The sequence below is a fragment of the Mesoplodon bidens genome, assembly GCF_964165515.1.
Source record: "Mesoplodon bidens genome assembly, chromosome: 9".
NCBI classification, from domain to species: domain Eukaryota; kingdom Metazoa; phylum Chordata; class Mammalia; order Artiodactyla; family Ziphiidae; genus Mesoplodon; species Mesoplodon bidens.
This window is the reverse complement of record NC_138166.1, coordinates 36,724,993-36,744,840: the sequence shown is the minus strand read 5'-3', so window position 1 is coordinate 36,744,840 and position 19,848 is coordinate 36,724,993. Positions and strand designations below refer to the sequence as shown.

At 35.7% G+C, this 19,848-nt stretch overlaps 1 protein-coding gene and 1 long non-coding RNA gene across 2 annotated transcripts in view; one reads left to right on the top strand and one right to left on the bottom strand.

The window, feature by feature from the left end:
- AHR (aryl hydrocarbon receptor) overlaps window positions 1-7,150 on the top strand; it is a 46,544-nt gene extending 39,394 nt beyond the window's left edge. Inside the window, exons 7-11 of the mRNA XM_081244644.1 lie at window positions 107-309; window positions 1,028-1,137; window positions 1,748-1,889; window positions 3,050-4,283; window positions 6,659-7,150. Coding sequence (XP_081100770.1) covers window positions 107-309; window positions 1,028-1,137; window positions 1,748-1,889; window positions 3,050-4,283; window positions 6,659-6,793 — 1,824 coding nt within the window. The 3' untranslated portion in view covers window positions 6,794-7,150. The remainder of the gene's footprint in view (window positions 1-106; window positions 310-1,027; window positions 1,138-1,747; window positions 1,890-3,049; window positions 4,284-6,658) is intronic.
- LOC308622925 overlaps window positions 4,791-19,848 on the bottom strand; it is a 244,157-nt gene continuing 229,099 nt past the window's right edge. Inside the window, exons 4-5 of the long non-coding RNA XR_014016705.1 lie at window positions 11,097-11,251; window positions 4,791-6,251 (exon numbers count right to left, since the gene is read on the bottom strand). This is a non-coding gene — a long non-coding RNA (uncharacterized lncRNA). The remainder of the gene's footprint in view (window positions 6,252-11,096; window positions 11,252-19,848) is intronic.

Genomic DNA, 19,848 nt, shown 5'->3' with positions numbered 1-19,848 from the left:
ACTTTTATGGAATTATCAAGAACACTGGAAATGGCCTTGATGGAGCCTTTAAAAAGGAAACATTTTAAAGCGTTGATCTTAATGAACTGTGTTTTGGTTTTTTAAGGCAATGAATTTCCAAGGGAGATTGAAGTATCTTCACGGACAGAACAAGAAAGGGAAAGATGGATCAATACTTCCACCTCAGTTGGCTTTGTTTGCAATAGCTACTCCACTGCAGCCACCATCCATACTTGAAATCCGAACCAAAAATTTCATCTTTAGAACCAAACACAAGTTAGACTTTTCACCTACTGGTTGTGATGCCAAGTAAGTGAAACCTTTTCAGGTTTATTTTACCAAATGTATATTTTGTTGCAGTAAGTGTGTCTTAGCATGTATATATTTTCTATATGGTGTTGATTATAGTATTGTTTATTATTATAGTAGCTATTATTATTTCATACTTTACAGCATAGCCTTTTAAAATAAAATTTCATCACGTTCACAAATCATTTTATTATTTTACAATATTTGACACAATTTCTGTATTATACAGATGATGTGTTTATGTAAGATTCAGTATCCTGATGACATTTATTGTTGGCTTGTTTTACATTTTTAAATTATACAAACTTTGACTTTTAGCCCTAGATGTTTAGTAACCAAAGCATGTTGCTACTTTTCTCCTTCCTAATAACGGGAATGCAGACAGGTTGGAGAAACCCTGCCCCTCAAAATGTAGTATAAGTATTCTAGAATTTAATTAGAGATTTTGTGTTTCACCTATATAATCTACTCTGTTAGACTGATCTTTAGCAACAATTTTCATGGTCTGTCTTTATTCAGAAGAAGAAAATAGTCTAAAAGTGAAATTTGCAACTATAAGCAAAAGAGAGCAGTTACAGAATTGTGTCTCTACCTGCTAGTGTGAAATTCTGAATGTCAACATAATACAGAAACTAGCATATAACTAATGAATTGATGTTGGCTACTTCATTTTTGTTAAATTTTAATTTCATTCTTATTTTGCCTTTTTTTTAAACAGAGGAAGAATTGTTTTAGGCTATACTGAAGCAGAGCTATGCATGAGAGGATCAGGATATCAATTTATTCATGCTGCTGATATGCTTTATTGTGCTGAGTACCATATCCGGAGTAAGTTGTAGTTTCTTATGAGCTTGGCTGTGAAAGCAGCTTATGCTCTAGTACGTGTTTCAAATTATTACTAATGTAATGTGTTTAAGGAAACTATTTGGATAAACTTCTCCTTAGTATCACACAATTATGATTAGCCTGAGTTACACTATTTATTAGCTGCCACACAGGAATTAAGTAGTTTAATTACTCTGAAAATGACCATTTTGCCCACGTTTTTGCTCAGGAGTTTTTTTAATGGCATCATTTTTAATTCTAAAATTTATGTTAATAGAGATTATGCTTTAAAAGTGTATAGTAAAATATTAGGCTGTAGGAAATGTTCCCTTTTTTTAAAACGAAAACAATTTTCCCTCCAAACTCTATACTCTCTTTTCATGTGTTACGAGAATTGTCCGACTTAATCTTTTCTTGAACCATTTAAATAATAAATTTAGTATGAAACAGGAAAAAATAGCAATGCTGAAGAAGTATTTTGATACATTTTAATATGCTGTGCTTAAAAGTCATCAATATCTTTATCATCTTTGGTGATATGTGAATTACATCTAGAAATATTACAGAGATTATTGTGTTGATTTTGGATCTGATAATTTCTTTTTTGTTTTAGTGATTAAGACTGGAGAGACTGGCATGATAGTGTTCAGGCTTCTTACGAAAGACAATCGATGGACTTGGGTGCAGTCAAATGCACGCTTAGTTTATAAGAATGGAAGACCTGATTATATCATTGCAACTCAGAGACCTCTAACGTAAGCACAAAGACCTAGAACATTTCATGTTTTGGTTTTTTATTTTAATAACACTTTGGTTTATAAATTCTCCTACATGAAAACCTAAAAATAAATTTTAAGAGAATTTACACTGGAAATAACAATTGAAAGGTAATATGTACAGAAAGTAGAAGGCATAGGGTAAGGACACTGAGAAAACAGAGTTAACAGAGTCTGTTTAACAAAACAGACTCTGTTAACAAAAGCTCTCACTTTTCCTTTGAGTATCTACAACCCTTATGTTTTGGAATGTCTTATTTTTATCATTCAATTGAAAATATTTGTTAGTATTTATTTTGACTTTTTTTAATTCATGAATTATTTAGAAATACAGTGTTATTATATCCTTTGTGCTATTTGTTAGGAGATTTTCTAGTTGTCTTTGTTACTTTAAGCTTAATTGCACTGAAGTTAGAGAATAGTCTCTGAATGATTTCAGTCCTTTGAAATTTGTGGTGGCTTATTTTATGATCTAGTATATATGGTCGATGTTAAAATATCCCATGTGCTCTCATCAATACGTGTTCTGTTGTATGTGTAGTGTTCTTTATATATCAGTGGTCTGGTTTGTGGTGTTCATGTTTTTATACATTTGATATTTTTGCTTGTTCATTAGTTATTAAGAAGTTATGAGATCCACTGGAGCTCTTTACCTAATATGGATATTAAATTTTACATATATACACTCTGTGTAGTACATATGAACCTATAACTATGACATTTTCTCCATGCCTTGATTTATGAATTCCTTTCCCATGCAAAAATTTTTCATTTTCATATGTCAATCTTCCTTTAGAGCTTCTGGGTTTTATATTTTATTTCAAAACAAGCCTCATGTTTATATTTGGATCTTTATTCCATTTGTAATCCATTTTTCAGGTAGGGATGGAACCTGAGTGTGAAATTAATGACTGTATTATTAAGTTTTTAGACAAATTCTAAATTAAATTTGGCTGAAAAACAATTTTAAGTACTTATCATCAAAAAGATATCTCTCAAAGTTCATGCTCCCTGCTATGAAACTCAACTACAGTGTATTTTGCTTGCTATTATTTTTTCTTTTCTAAAATTTCTTATTTTGAAATGTTTATGATGTGACTCTCCTTAACATACACAAACTTTCTTGTGCACAATTTTAGAGATGAAGAAGGAACAGAGCATCTACGAAAACGAAATATGAAGTTGCCTTTTATGTTTACCACTGGAGAAGCTGTTTTATATGAGGTAACCAACCCTTTTCCTCCCATAATGGATCCCTTACCCATAAGGACTAAAAATGGTGCTGGTGGAAAAGATTCTGCTACCAAGTCAACTCTAAATAAGGATTCCCTCCTGAATGCCATGATGCAACAAGATGAATCTATTTATCTCTATCCTGCTTCAAGTAGTACACCTTTTGAAAGAAACTTTTTCAATGACTCTCAGAATGAGTGCAGTAATTGGCAAAACAATGTTGCACCAATGGGAAGTGACAGTATCCTGAAACATGAGCAGATTGGCCAGTCTCAGGAGATGAACCCAACACTCTCTGGAGATCACGCAGGGCTCTTTCCAGATAATAGAAATAGTGACTTGTACAGCATTATGAAACACCTAGGCATTGATTTTGAAGATATCAAACACATGCAACAGAATGAGGAATTTTTCAGAACTGACTTTTCTGGTGAAGATGACTTCAGAGATATTGACTTAACAGATGAAATCCTGACCTATGTTGAAGACTCTTTAAATAAGTCTGCCTTGGGGTGTTCAGGTTACCATCAGCAACAGTCCATGGCTCTGAACCCAAGCTGCATGGTACAGGAACACCTCCAGTTAGAACAGCAAGAGCAGCTACAGCACCATCCGAAGCACATAGCAGTGGAGCAGCAGCAACAGCTGTGTCAGAAAATGAAGCATATGCAAGTTAATGGCATGTTTGCAAACTGGAACTCTAACCAATCCGTGCCTTTTAATTGTCCTCAGCAAGACTTGCAGCAGTACAATGTCTTTTCAGACTTACCTGGGACCAGTCAAGAGTTTCCCTACAAATCTGAGATTGATACTATGCCTTACGCACAGAACTTTATTCCCTGTAGTCAATCTGTGTTGCCGCCACATTCTAAGGGTACACAGTTAGACTTTCCCATTGGGGATTTTGAACCAGCCCCATACCCTACAACTTCTTCTAATTTAGAAGATTTTGTCACATGTTTACAAGTTCCTCAAAACCAAAAGCACGGACTCAATCCACAGTCAGCCCTAGTAACTCCTCAGACATGTTACGCCGGGGCTGTGTCCATGTACCAGTGCCAGCCGGAAGCTCAGCACAGCCATGTGGCTCAGATGCAGTACAACCCAACAATGCCAGGCCCGCAGGCATTTTTAAACAAGGTAAGGGTTTTATCAAACTGAATAAACCCTTTAGATGATTCTTCGTACATTATTAATTGAACCAAGTTATAAATTTTCTATGTCAGTGACTGATTTTAATCTATTAATCTGTAGCATTCATGTGAGAGAGCATTTTTAATTTTATCTATTTTTTTATAAGCCATTACTTTTTTAATATGTTAGTAATACAAGTATATCATAGTTACCTGAAAGGAGAAAGAAATCAAGGAAAAAAGCAACATGGCCTTAAGTGACGACCAGGTGAGATTAGTTAGAAGTATATTATTTAGAATAATCTTGATTTTTTAAAATATGGCCTTTTAAAAATTCAGACTTCAAAAAGATTTAAATTTTTAAAAATATTTTCTTCAAAGCTCAATTTTTTTGCTGACATAATTGATTTACAATTACTTTCAGGTGTACAACATAGTGATTCAATATTTTTATAGATTATACTCTATTATTAAATATTGGCTCTATTTCTGTTGAAATTGGGTTAAAATCAGTATAGTTGTGCTTCCTTCAAGTGCTTTTGTCCTAGATGATCTCTGGAATTCAGTGCTTGGTTCCTTGGTGTTCTCTGGCAGTCCCTCTATGTGACCTGACCTGCCAGATCCTCATTTTATCCTTTAAGGTAGAATAGTTTTTTTCCCTGGCCTTCTTTAAAAAAAAAAAAAAAAAGTGTATCTCAGCTGGCTTTCTATCAGGGGACTCAAGCTGGATGTTTTATCTTTGTTTAAATGTGTCATTCGAACCCTTCTAGCATCCTGGTAACTTAAAAAAAAAAGTGCTTGCTGATGATTGCAACTCTCTTTGGCCACCCAGGAATATATCATGTTTGCATTTATGCTTTTCCATTAGAAAATATTTAGTTCATTTTATCGTATATTTAAGTTTAGTTTTGAAGCGAATCCTGGTTATAAGACTATGTATTATAATAGTTTATAAATGTTACTTGCATCTTTTTCACTAATTGTTTTTTCTGGCCTTTTTATACACGTGGTTTTGTCTGATTATATATGAGGTTTGTCTGATTATATATGAGCTTATTAATAGAAAATGGCTGTGAAAGTTCTTCTTATCCTCATTCCTGACTTCCTTCAGTTATTTAACAATTGGTTACAGTCTATCTCACAACACTGCTGTGAAGTAAGCCTGGGTAGGTAACTTCTGTACAGTTTACTGTACAAGTTAATTATGTAAAATTACATTTTGAACAGGGCCTGCATTAGCATGAGTTCCTTACAGTATTTTCTTCCCCAACTGTTTTGTATTACTTCTTTATGAATGATAAGAATTCTAGACCTATATATTCCCCCTAGGAGTTATTAAAACTAAAGACAATTAAAATTCCATTTGTGGCTCACATTATATTCTGGTGGACAGCACTGCTCTAGGCAATAAAGAGAATTGCTGATGTGCATTGTATTATGACTGATGAGAGTAATTTATTCAAAACCTACCATTCTCTGGGCACTTACTATATTCCCTTTGAAAACTCGACGAAGTTTAGAAGCAGTCTGTTTTGATTACTGAGACCTAATATTACATAGGCTTTAGAAAGGTAGGTTTTATTCAAAGCAATTAAGGGTATGATTATAATGTTACTTTCACTAATTATATTCTAAAATACGAAAGGCTCTCTAATCTGTAAAAATCCTACAGAACTACGCATCTCTGTCCTCCCTCCTTTTTTTCAGTAGCAGTTATGGAAATCAGCCTAATGTCATTGTTACACGGCAAGAGCAAGTATTTTACTTTGGTAACTTATTTCCATAATTAGGACAGTAATGTTAGTAGTAAAGCATGTTATGAATTAAAAAACTTGGTTCTAGCAATCATATACCCATGGTGTAGTATGTTAAGAAACCTCTTGCAAATCAAAACTTACCTCCTTTGAGAAGGTTCTAGGTTATCTGTAGTCCAGTGTAGTGATCTTCGATGTAATTAATTCATTGGTACCTAGAACTTTTAGATAAAATCTGGTCAAAACAAACTTACTTATGCCAGAGAGTACAGTTACTGTGATTCACGATTGGTACTCTCTGATCCATCAGTTCCTATCCAAACCAAAGGCAGCTAGCTCACTGATCAAGTACTCTCTCAGTGTATGGAATGCCAAATCTGCAGTGAGACAATGGTATTATTCATCCATACCATGTAATAGAGAAACTAAAAGGCTGTAAACACAACTAATACAGAATATATGTTCAGTATGTCTTCACTGAATGATTTAAAATTTAACAGCAGGAAAGGAATTTGAAGTTTAACAACGTGCAGGACAAAGAGTTTAAAAATACATTTTCATACGTCTAATGGCTTAAGGTATACGAAGGATCTGTTCTAATAAGTTGCATTGCAATTTTTGTTTTCAGTTTCAGAACGGAGGAGTCTTAAATGAAACCTATCCAGCTGAATTAAACAGCATAAATAACACTCAGCCCACCGCCCATCTTCACCCGTCAGAAGCCAGACCTTTCCCTGACCTGACATCCAGTGGATTCCTGTAATTCCAAGCCCACTCTTCATCTTGGTTTTTTGATTAAATTCGTTTGTGAAACATCATTAGGGAGTAATAAAACTGTCATTGTTGGATGTTAGCAAGTTCACGTGGAGGCATCGATGTATGTAGTTCTGTTACTCCAAACCAAATTTTAATGATTTTATAAGAGGAGTTAATTACATATATTACCATCATTAAAATAGAAAGTATGCTGCCACAGAGGAGTGAAATAATCTACACTTTATAGTATTCTGAGATACCACAGAATATACAAAACTTATTCAGGGGGACATTATGACACTTTTAAATAAGAAAATTTTCTCTGTTGGAATTATTTCTGTCAGAATAAAATGAAATACTTCGAGTTTTGAACTTCAACATTCTTATTAGTGTACCAAATATGAACTGTTTTCTTTCATTTGTAGCTTCTGCTTTTATCTCACATGTTAAAACGAGTGCTTTGGTGCTTTTATAAACAGATAGTCTCAGTGCTCTCCTCCTTCCTTGGTAATGTAAGTGCCTCACAATTTTTTCTACCTATAACACTGTAGGGGTATGTTTTATATAAAATACACTTTCTCTTTTTAAAATTAATAACATTCTGCACACAAATATTATCAGTGTTTCTTAAATTCAGTCATTTTTATTAATCCAGGCATGTTTTAACTGCGCTACTCACCCACTGTCTTCAGGTAAAGGGCAAAGAATGGTTGAAAAGATAATTATTTAATCTAGCTGTTTCTAGACTTTAATGTTGCCGTGTGCCTTATGTTGAAAAAGTTTGCAAGGGAAGATGTCTTTCCAAATTATTTTTTAATTTTCATATAAATAAGACAGCAGCACTAAAATTTAAACAGTTTTCAGAAGTAAGAGATATACCACCATTTAGCTTTACTAAAATCTCCACCTTAGTAGTTGAATGTTGCAGTGTAAAGAATCTGCTGTTAAATGCAACAGCATTGAACTTAAAATGAAGAGAAGCAGCTTTATTTTTAGCTCTTTAATAAGTAAAGCACCCATTTCAATATGTATAAATTCTTTAAAAACTGTTGTAGATCTATGTTCCTTTAAGATGTTGGAATATGCTGACTTTATAAATTTCACTTCTTAGTACAGTGGAAACTGTTTTTCTCATATTTGAGGAGTGTTAAGATTGAATATAGCAATGTTTGGTGCAAAGTATTGGTATGAGTGAAAAGAATGGTGCATTGTATAGTTTATAATGAACAAAATTATTTGTAAAATATTTTGTCTTTCATTTAAAGATAGTGCATACCTTATATATGCACATAAATAATTTGTCTGGGTCTTAACGTATTTTATCAGTCTTTTTAAGATAGCAAATAATGAATCCAGCTTCTTTCAAAAGTTGGTATTAAGAAAAAGACAATCATGCAGTTCTCTTAACTTCAAATATTAGGTTTCTATGATATAATGATCTCTATTATCAATAAGGCAAATTAATCAGGCTACTAATTTAACCATCCTCAGGTGACTTAAAAGTGCCACCATCTGCCTTTCTTTTATTTAAATATGACATCTGAAAGGCATAGACACATTTTGCATGTATTATATAAAAACATGATGGAATCCCACACTGAAATATTTTAAAATACATTAAAAAAATTTTTTTAGTAAATTAATGTATATAAAAGTGACTTCAGACAAAATATCTACATCAGTTTTATGCATTTTCAGACAAAATCTTGAACCTGTAGAATCAGTTTAAGAATTGAAAATAATAAATTTGTCTAAAACATTTCGTAATTTGTTTCCAGCATGAGGTATCACTAAAGATTTAGACCAGTGATCCAGATTAATATTCCATTTTCGCATTTAAACCTTTCACTAGAAGTCTTCATATAAACCATTTTTGTTAGTCTCTTCCACATGCTACTGAATGGTTTAGTGGGGGAAAAAAATAGGCTTTTTAAATTGTGAATATAATGACAATCAAGTATACACTTTTTAAAAACTTAAAGCAATATTGTATATTTTTATCTATAAAAGTAACTAAAATTTATCTAAGAATAATAAAATCACATTAAAACAAATACACCTTTGTCTGTACTGCTAAGTGCCAAACAAAGGAAGAATGGTTTGTGTACTGCTATATTGAGGGATTTATTTTTAGATGATGTGCACTTCTGAGGATGTGGATTTGCCTCATTTGATCTTTTTCCTATGTCAGGTTGTTCTTAAGTACCTGAAGATTTACCAGTGTTCCAATGTATTATATAGCTTTCAATCATTGCTATGCACAAACTAGTGTTTTTCAGTATTACTAAATTTGAGGTAAATGTTTTCATGGGTATTCTCTCCTTCAAGATGTTAATGCTTACATATGCCGTGAATACATTTTTGTTTAAAATATGATTTATAATAAATATCCTTCCTTATTATCAAAAATTGTACACGATAATATATATGGTAATAAAATAATCACAAGTATGAATAATATGTTTTAATGCAAATTCTTCTTTCTGGTCCATATAAAGAAAGTGAGTATTTATAGTATAGTGTTATAATTATATTAGATGAAAGCAGTCTTCAGTATTTAAGGATAGGTTAAGTCAATAATTCATAAACTTCTTATAAAGTTCTGCCCCTGGATATTTTGGCCTTGACAGGAATATAAAAAAAAAAAACACACTTCAAGTAACTTCATATGTTAAAATGCTTCTGAAATGGATGTTGTTTTAAACTTTGTATTATCAGTGTTATAGTCTAGTGGTATTTGTTCGTATCTCAGATTAAAATCCAACATTCCATTTTAATAGCCAATATTTTAAGAACATTTATGACAAAAATTTAAACAACCCATGTTCTATTCTATGCTTAGATTAGAAAAGGTTTGCCCATGTTAAGCCTTTGGTGTTAAATTCATAACTATTAAACACTCACCAAGAATTCTGCAGTTAGAACTGAAGAAAAATTCCTGGGAAAAAATTTTCATTCTAGTAACAATTTTTTACATTAATTTTACATTTATTCTTAATCATTAGATATTTTTCTCAACAAGTCGATAAAAACATAGCAAATTAGCATCATACTTAATTCTGAATATTTGAGAAAGACTAACACTGTCTTTGGCCTACGTGCACAATATATTCAGTTTTAACTGTTTGATCTGAAAGAATCAAGAAAAATCCAGATAATATTTCTGATCCCTACTTTCAGTCAAATGACTTCATCAGCATGAATGACTTCAACTTGCCCCCTTGTCACCAAGCCTGTCAAACACTGACCAGGGATGTTAGCTACTCACAAGACTAGGGAATGTCTCTCAAGTTTTTTCCTAGTGTCCGCAGAGGACCATGCTTCCAGTTCCACTAGTACGACTGAAACCATCAAAACCCCACGGCACATCCTAAGTGTACATTTACCTCAACAATACCACTGTCCTCTGCTCTTAGGCCAACCTCCAACATGGGAGAAGGAGAAGCTCCCCAGCCTCCAAGACGGACACTCTCCCTAACCACAACCTGCCCCTCCATCCCTCCCCCACCCCCTCTCCCTTGGCAACCACAAGTCTGTTCTCTACATCCAGAGGTTGGGGGTAGCAGATATAAGCTAATGTATTTGGAATGGATAAACAACAAGGCCCTACTATACAGCACAGAGAACTGTATTCAGTATCCTATGATAAAGCATAATGAATAAGAATGTAAAAAAGAACGTGTCTATTTATATTGAACTGAATGACTTTGCTGTACAGCAGAAATTAACACAACACTGTAAATCAACTCTACTTCAATAAAAAACCAAGCACCCTTCCTTTCCAGTTTTCATACACTCAGCTACTCCATCTCCCTCTTCCAGAGTCTTTTCTCTCTCCTATGGGCACCCCTGTGTACCGGTCATCCTCTATCCCAGGAAAAAGAAAAATTACTTGATGCTGCATCCCTTTTCTCATTAAATTACTTCTTTGCCTCCTTTCTCTAAAGTAATGTTGGTCTCCTGAAATCTTGTTTTCTTCCCATTACGCTGCTTTGATGATGGTCACTTAACTTCCGTCTTACCATAGGCTGATTCTCTATGGCCCTGCACCCTCAATGAACTTTTTTCCTCCCCTAGGTTCTATGACATTAGTTGCTCTGCATCCTGTTTATTCCCTCATTTGCCTTTGTTAGCTACTCTCCTCTCCTCCCACCTGGCAACAGGCTTAGTTCTGACCACCATGTGTGGTTCTTTCTCTACATACTGACCCTTTGGAAGCTCATCCATTCTGCAACTACTACCTTTATGATGAATCCCCTCAAAATCTGTGATCTCACTTCTGAAAAAGGGTGAAATAAAAGACACCTTACCTTATCTCTGATTGACTTTCGTTGAGCATCCTTTCCTCCTAAGAGCAGCATAGCAAAGCTAAGCACACAGACTCTGAAGACTTCTGGCCTCAACACACACATGATGTGAATCATTGGGAAGGTTTCTTACTCTCTCTGAGCCTGAGCTTCTGTTTCTACAAAATAAGGATAACAGTAATAGGCACCTCACAGGATTCAATAAATAATTTATGTAAAAACAGTTCCCAGTTGCCAAAACTGGAACAATTTGAGCAAAAAAATAATAGCATTGGATTACAACCCAAAGAATAAAATATCCATGAGTCCATCCTGATATAAATAAATGATTGAACAAATAAATAAATGGGGAAGAAGGGGCAAATCTTTATTACAGGAAAATCACAAAAATAGGTAACTATGCCTTCCAATAGATGGAGCTTAATACCCCTCCCCTTGAGTGTGGGCTAAACTCAGCCTCTTGCTTCTAAAGAATACAGTACAGAAAGGGGAAAAAAAATGTTTATATTGTAGAAATCTGGCAAGCACCACTTTAACCAAGAGATCGAGTTTGATATCAATTATGTCGTGGTGTTCTCACAGATATGATGCTGTATGATCAGCACACTTCTGCTCTGTGGTATTTTTTCAAACACACATAGCCCTAGTCTAATCATCAGAAAATGTCAGAGAAACCCAAATTGAGAGACATTCCACAAGATTCCTGGGAGTATTCTTTAAAGTGTTAAGGTCAAGAAAAACAGACGTTGAGACGTCACAGGTCAGAGGAGACTAAGGAGGCATGACAACGAAATACAAAGTACAACAGGGTATCTGGGATTGCATTCTGCAATAGAAAAGAGGCATTAGTGGAACAACTGCAGAAAGCCGAATCACGTTTAGTTAATAGTATTGTACCACTGTCATTTCCTAGCTTTACCAATGTACCACGGTTATGTAAGAGGTTAAGTTTAGAGGAAAACGGATGAAGGGAAGAAAGAAAAGTCTGTATCTTCACAACTTTTATGTAAATCTAAAATTATTCCTAAATAGTTAATTTAAAAATCATTTTTCTATTAAAAACACAGTTTTGTTTGTCACATAGCAAGTACTCAATACATGTCTGCCATGACTCATATTTCCCTGCGATTTCCAATCAACCTCTCCTCAGTTGTAGGTGAATCTCTACATTGACCCTACTCCTCATTCTGTTTACTTCTGATGTCATGAATATCTAGGTTTTTAGACTCTAGTTCAGTGTTGCTTTCTACTTTAAAGTCCTGATATCATCCTTATCAATGATCCTTCTAGCCTTGTTTCCATAACTACTACACATCAATATAACCTATTTTTCCATTCCAACCAAGAATAATCACATCTCATACTTTGAGCATTTGTAACTGCCTTATTTTGGCCAACTTGAAAGTTCCTCTTCTCATCACACCATCTTTCATCCACGTTCCCATTCCTTTCTTCTTTATTCAACTAGCTCTCTGCGTTCCTTGTGATCTCTAGCCCCATGAGTACCCATTGTTCGTTTTCAGTCCATCTGCCTGGACCTCAGTATCAGGGTTTCAGCAGTATGTTTGCTTGTACCCTGGAATTGCTCACTTCCTTATTGGAAACTGCCACTCCAATCCATAGCCCCGGCCAAAACATTTCTTTTCCTGATAACCAGTTTTGCTAGAAAAAGTGACAAACCTGGAATAATGGCCTCATCACAAATGTTTCACCATGTCTGTGGCAGAAACTGACAGTTACGGAACACACCACCAGCATCTTCCCTTCCTTCTTTGTAAGAGAACCCTGACATTCCTCTGGTCACAACGAGGGAACAAAACTATATTTTCCAGCCTCCTTTGTGAATAGGTGTAACTGATAAAAGTTCTGGCCAAATATACGAAAGCAAAACTTTTGTGATACTTCCAAAAAGGCTGCTGAAAGAGACCTAATGCGGCTGCAAGGAGCCGTTTTTGCTTTTCTGCTTTTCCTTTCTAGCCAGCACACATGGGCGTGATCAATGGAGATCTAGCAGCTCTCTTGAACCATGAAGATAGAAGCCATAAACTAGGATGGTGAATTGAAAACAGGATGAGCCAGGGTCCCTCATGACTTGGAGCCACATGTTTGGAACCACCAAATAAACCCTGTCTGTGTACCTTGTGACTTCTTTTATATAAGAGATAAATAGACTTCTGCCTTGGTTAACCCATCATTCTATTATCTATCCCACCCCCACTGCCAGCCACCCATGGTATCTTCATCTTCTCAGTCTCTCCAGTGACGTTATCTCCAACTTGGCTCAAAAAAGTCTGATATAATTTTCAGTTTCCTCCTTTTTTACTTTTATGTTGCTATCAGTTATCCTCTCAGATTTTCCTTAACTCCTTTTTCTTGCATTTTCAGTCACTGAATGTGTTGGTTTCTCCAGCAAGCATCATCCATTTTCTTCTAAGGACAATAAATCAAACTGCTACTTCATTCTTTTTTCTTCTTCCATGCATCCATTCACTCATTCATTTTTATTGTTTTACATCTGAATAGAGCAGCTTGCTATGGTTTGCTTTCTTCATTACTGACCTCTTATTTCTTAAATCTTCAGTGTGAATTTAACTACTACCAATTTGTATGTACAAATGTTCTATTAAGTCAAGGAATCTTCTTTCCTTGATACTTTCTTACCTTGGCTTCTGTAACACTGTACTCTAATTAGTTTCCTGATTTGATTACTCGTGCTCCCTCTCCTTCTATATTGCTAGATAGGCTTTTTTTTTTTTTTTTAAGGTTCGATCTGTGTCCTTTTTCCTACCCTCCCCCTATACCTCTCTCTCTTTATAATCTCATCTAAGCAAATCACTGTGTATAACTCAATATGTAACCTAGACCTCTTTTCTGAGTTCCTGGCCCAGATTTCCAATGGTGTATTTTATACAATATGTAATATAGTATAGTTTTCTTTTAAATATCCTACCAGCACCTTAAATTGTCTTTGAACAAAACTGAATGACTCATTTTCCCTCCTGAGTCTAGGGATTCTCCTAACATTTTTGTTAACACCTCCATTTCCATCTTCTAGGAGCTCAAACCCAATCCTCACAGCTGGCCCTCTCTATTACCACAGTAGTCAGTCCCACTGGACAATGGAATTTTTTGCTTCTGTACTTATAATCTAAGACACTTTAGCTTGAAACTATAGTTAGGAACTCAGCAAGAATGAGCTGCCAACTTGCAGTAAGAAAAGACAGAATGGGAAGAAAAAAAACTTCTACCAAAGATCTGACAGGAATGTGTAGGGAGAGACTGGTTGTAGGGACTGAGAGAAGTTTCAAAATTGAAAACAAAAATGGTTTCAACAAACAAGGATTTGGGAGTGGTTACAGAGGAGGAGCAGGGAGTCATTCATTCATTCAACAAACATTTAGCCATCCAGGCCTACAGGGGGCCATTCTAGGTTGACCTTAAAGCATCCAGCTGAATAGTTCTCTATTTTACTCCATCATGGTGGGACCTATGGTGGGGTCCTCAGGATTTGGTGTCTCTGATGTCAGAAGAACTAGAAATAGTGTATTTTACTGAGTGTCCATGGGCCATCTGCATCTCTATCTATGGAGAGAGCTATTGAAAATTAGATTTGTGGACACCCCATGCTCACTGAATCCAATTTGTAGGCCTGAGAATCTTATTTTTAACAAGCTACTCTGATGATATGATATGAAAACCACCAGGATAGTCTTACAATTTAAGTATTAGACTAGGGAGGCCTGCCCAGGCTACACTGTTCCTTATGTGATCCCAGTTGATCCTTTGGCTCCCAACTGACAAGTAAAATCACGTTTATTAGGTGAACTGCCCTTCTCTCGTGGTATGTGACCTTTAGGATATCACCATGTGCTTGGATGGAACTTAAGTCTGCCCCTTCAGCTTTCCTGTGCTGATGAGCTTAGACTTTTAAAACTCCAGGAGGCAGAACCAGCCCTGGCTTCCTTTCCCCATCTCCAACCCCACTGCCACCATCTTGGACAGGATCCACAGCCCCTGGAGATCAGTTTCTGATACCAGTTCTTCCACCTCTAGCAAACTTTTTCAGGAAGAGCAATGGACAGAACTCTGTTTTGCTGTCTAAAGTACACAGGCCTGCATGAAACAGCTTACAATTTAAGACCAACCAGAATTAGGAAGGAACACAAACCCATATATAGAAGAATTTATAGGGATCAGGGATTAATAGATTAGAAAAGAGTGATCTCTGATGTGATGACCTACTTCAAGTAACTAATATGCTAGCAAGGGTGAGGGGGAAGAGATTATTCTTGTCACTTATGGTCCAGAAGTTAATCCAGGATCAACGATAAAAGTTACAAGTTAACACATTTTACCTCAATATAAAGAAGACTCTATTATTGAAAGATGTCTGGAGATGAAATAGGCTGATTTGAAATGTAATGATCTCCCCCTCTCTAGAAACACCACTTAGAATTTATGCTGAGAAAATAATTCACTACTGTTTCCTTCTATTTCAGAGAGTCTATCATTCCATTAACTTCCATGCTAGATGTGAGCTTTGAGATGTATTTCATACCCCCTGTTTTATGCTTGAAGAAAAAACAAGGCCCAGATACTATCCTGTGGAAGTCTCACAATTAGTTGATAAAATGATCTCACCTATCTTGAGTTCTGGTACAGTGTTCTTTCCTCAACACAAGAAGTTGGCTTTATTCCCCACTTAGGGAAATCTAAATATTTAAATAACTTTATTTTTAATCTTTATGTATGAAATTTTTGTTTTCCTTCTATTCAGAATTATACTTTCACCCTCCTTTCCAACAGAACTGGATATCCTAATGCTTGTGGAAAGTCTAAAAATTTATCTCAACTCCATTTCCCCATCAGGTTGTATCTTCAAAAAATTTTAAACCACATATTTGTTGACATTTTAGGGTACTGAAATCTAATTTGGGGACTTTGCCATAAACATTTAGAACTGAGACTGACCTCTGTGTTTCAGAATTAGGTTGACATGAATTCTGACTAAATGAATATCTATTTCAAGGATGTTAATTTCCATTGTCTGGGAAGACATTTCCCTTCTTCCTTGTTCAATCAACTGACATGTAGAAAATCCAGACCAGCTGCCTTTGAATATTGAGTGTTTCATTGCACTTAAAAGGGGATAGAAAAATTTACCTTATTGTCAAGGTAAACTGTGAATGGTCTGAGATTCTACCCTACATTCAAGCCAATAGGTTAACCAGCTGCAGAAAGACATGTGATTCCTGGGTGAGAGTCAAAGGGCACTTGATAACTTACAACAGTAGCAGCAACCAGTGTCAGCATTTGTGTTGGTTCCCCACAAGGCAAGACAAACATCCCCACATGCAGTTACAGGAAAGGAACCCTGACCTTAGGGAACCCAAGTCTTTCATGACAGCAGTACACATGCCTGACCCTTTACTCTGAAGGGAGACACTGTCACTATCTTCTAAGACTGTTCACTATACAAACATCCTTGGAAAGATGGTTCAGAACAAAAGCAGTCAGTGCCTCTGCTTGCAACACGTGCAGAAACACAAGAGACCCTTGGAGAATGGTCTCCAGCACTTACCCTGATGGGCTCTGCTTGCCCTTTCAAGTAAAATGTTCATCCTTCCTCTGTTGACTGCCTCCTGTTTTGACTACACAGACAATTGTTATTTGAGAGGGGGGGCAAACCTGAAGCATTTTCTATCCTCAAGTTACATTATTCTGACTTTCCATGGAAATAGCTCTGAAACCCTGCCTTTAAGTCTCTGTTCCAAGTCCTTGTAAAGGGCAAAGACACCATGATGTTTACGATTCAGGGCAGGGGGCACTGGGTTTGAACTCTGACTCTGCTCCCTTGCTAGGTGTGTAGTATAAATTGCTCATTTAACATTTTGTGCCTTCATTCCTTCCTTTGTAAAAAGAAGATGTAATGACTTTACCTTATAGGATCTTCATGAGACCCAAATGACATAACACATGCAAAGTGCTCAGCACAGACACTGGCACATGACAATAAGTGTTAAAGAGAACCAGTCACAAGTACGGAAATTGAAACTGTGATTTTAAAACTCCCAACAAACAAAATTCCAGGACCAGATAGCTTCACAGGTGAATTCTATCAAACATTTAGAGAAGAGTTAACACCTATCCTTCTGAAACTCTTCCAAAAAATTGCAGAGGAAGGAATTCTCCCAAACTCATTCTATGAGGCCACCATTACCCTGATACTAAAGCCAGACAACAATACCACAAAAAAGGAAATTAGTGACCAATATCACTGATGAATATAGATGCAAAAATCCTCAATAAAATACTAGCAAACAGAATCCAACAGCACATTAAAAGGATCATACACCATGATCAAGTGGGATTTATCCCAGGTATGCAAGGATTTTCCAATATCCACAAATCAATCAATGTGATACACCACACCAACAAATTGAAGAATAAAAACCATATGATCATCTCAATAGATGCAGAAAAAGCTTTTGAGTTTGGCAAGATTTGACACCCATTTATGATAAAAACTCTCCAGAAAGTGGGCACAGAGGGAACATACCTCAACATAATAAAGGCCATATATGACAAACATCATACTCAATGGTGAAAAGCTGGAAGCATTTCCTTTAAGATGAGGAGCAAGACAAGGAGCTCCACTCTTGCCACTTTTATTCATCATAGTTTTGGAAGTCCTAGCCATGTCAATCAGAGAAGAAAAAGAAATAAAAGGAATCCAAATTAGAAAAGAAGAAGTAAAACTATCACTGTTTGCAGATGACATGATACTATACACAGAAAATCCTAAAGATGCTATCAGAAAACTACTAGAGCTCATCAATGAATTCAGTAAAGTTGCAGGACACAAAATTAACACACAGAGATCCATTGCACTTCTATACACTAACAATGAAAGGTCAGAAAGAGAAATTAAAGAAACAACCCCATTTACCATAGCATCAAAAAGAATAAAATATCTAGGAATAAACCTACCTAAGGAGACAAAGGACCTGTACTTCAAAAACTATAAGATGCTGATGAAAGAAACTGAAGATGACACAAACAGTTGGAAAAATATACCATATCCTTGGATAGGAAGAATCAAATTGTCAAAATGACTATACTACCCAAGGCAATCTACAGATTCAGTGCAATCCCTATCAAATTACCAATGGCATTTTTCTCAGAACTAGAACAAAAAATCTTAAAATGTGTATGGGAACACAAAAGTCCCTGAATAGCCAAAGCAAACTTGAGAAAGAAAAACAGAGCCAGGAATCAGACTCCCTAACTTCAGACTATACTATACTTTAGACTATACTAAAGTCACCAAAACAGTATGGTACTGGCACAAAAACAGAAATATAGATCAATGGACCAGGATAGAAAGCCCAGAAATAAACCCATGCACCTATTGTCAATTAATGTACAACAGAGGAGGCAAGACTACACAATGGAGGAAAGACAGTCTCTTCAATAAATGGTGCTGGAAAAACTGGTTAGCTACACATAAAAATGAGATGAGAACATTTTTTAACATCATACACAAAAACAAACTCAAAATGGATTAAAGACCTAAATGTATGACTGGATAATATAAAACTCTTAGAGGAAAACATAGGCAGAGCACTCTTTGACGTGAGTCGCAGCAGGATCTGTTTTGAGCCACCTCCTAAAGTAAAGGCAATAAAAACAAAAATAAACGGGACCTAATGAAACTCAAAATCTTTTGCACAGCAAAGGAAACCATAGACAAAATGAAAAGACAACCCACAGAATGGGAGAAAATAATTGCAAACGATGCGATCAACAAGGGATTAGTCTCCAAAATTTACAAACAGCTCATGCAGCTCAGTATCAAAAAACAAACAACCCAATCAAAAAATAGGCAGAAGACCTAAAAAGACATTTCTCCAAAGAAGGCATACAGATGGCCAAGAGGCACATGAAAAGATGCTCAACGTCACTAATTATTAGAGAAATGCAAATCAAAACTAAAATGAGATATCACCTCACACCAGTCAGAATGGCCATCATCAAAAAGTCTACGGACAATAAATGCTGGAGAGGGTGTGGAGAAATGGGAATCCTCCTACACTGTTTGTGGGAATGTAAATTGGTACAGCCACTATGGAGAATAGTGTGGAGGTTCCTTAAAGAACTAAAAATAGAGCTATACCATATGATCCAGCAATTCCCACGCCTGGGCTTATATCCCTAGAAAAACATAGGTCAAAAGGATACATGCACCCCAATGTTCATTGCAGCGCTGTTTACAATAGCCAAGACATGGATGCAACCTAAATGTCCATCGACAAATGAATGGATAAAGAAGGTGTGGTACATATATACAGTGGAATACTACTCAGCCATTAAAAAGAATGAAATAATGCCATTTGCAGCAACATGGATGGACCTGGAGATGATCATACTAAGTGAAGTAAGTCAGGCAGTGAAAGATGAATATATGATATTGCTTATATGTGGAATCTAAAAAAAATGATACACATGAACTTATTTACAAAATAGAAACAGACTCACAGACTTAGAGAACAAACTTATGGTTACCGGGGGAGGAAGGGTGCAGGGGAGGGATAGATTGGGAGTTTGAGATTGACATGTACACACCACTATATTTAAAATAGATAACCAACAAGGACCTACTATATAGCACAGGGAACTCTGCTCAATATTCTGTAATAACCTAAATGGGAAAAGAATATGAAAAAGAATAGGTACATGTATATGTATAACTGAA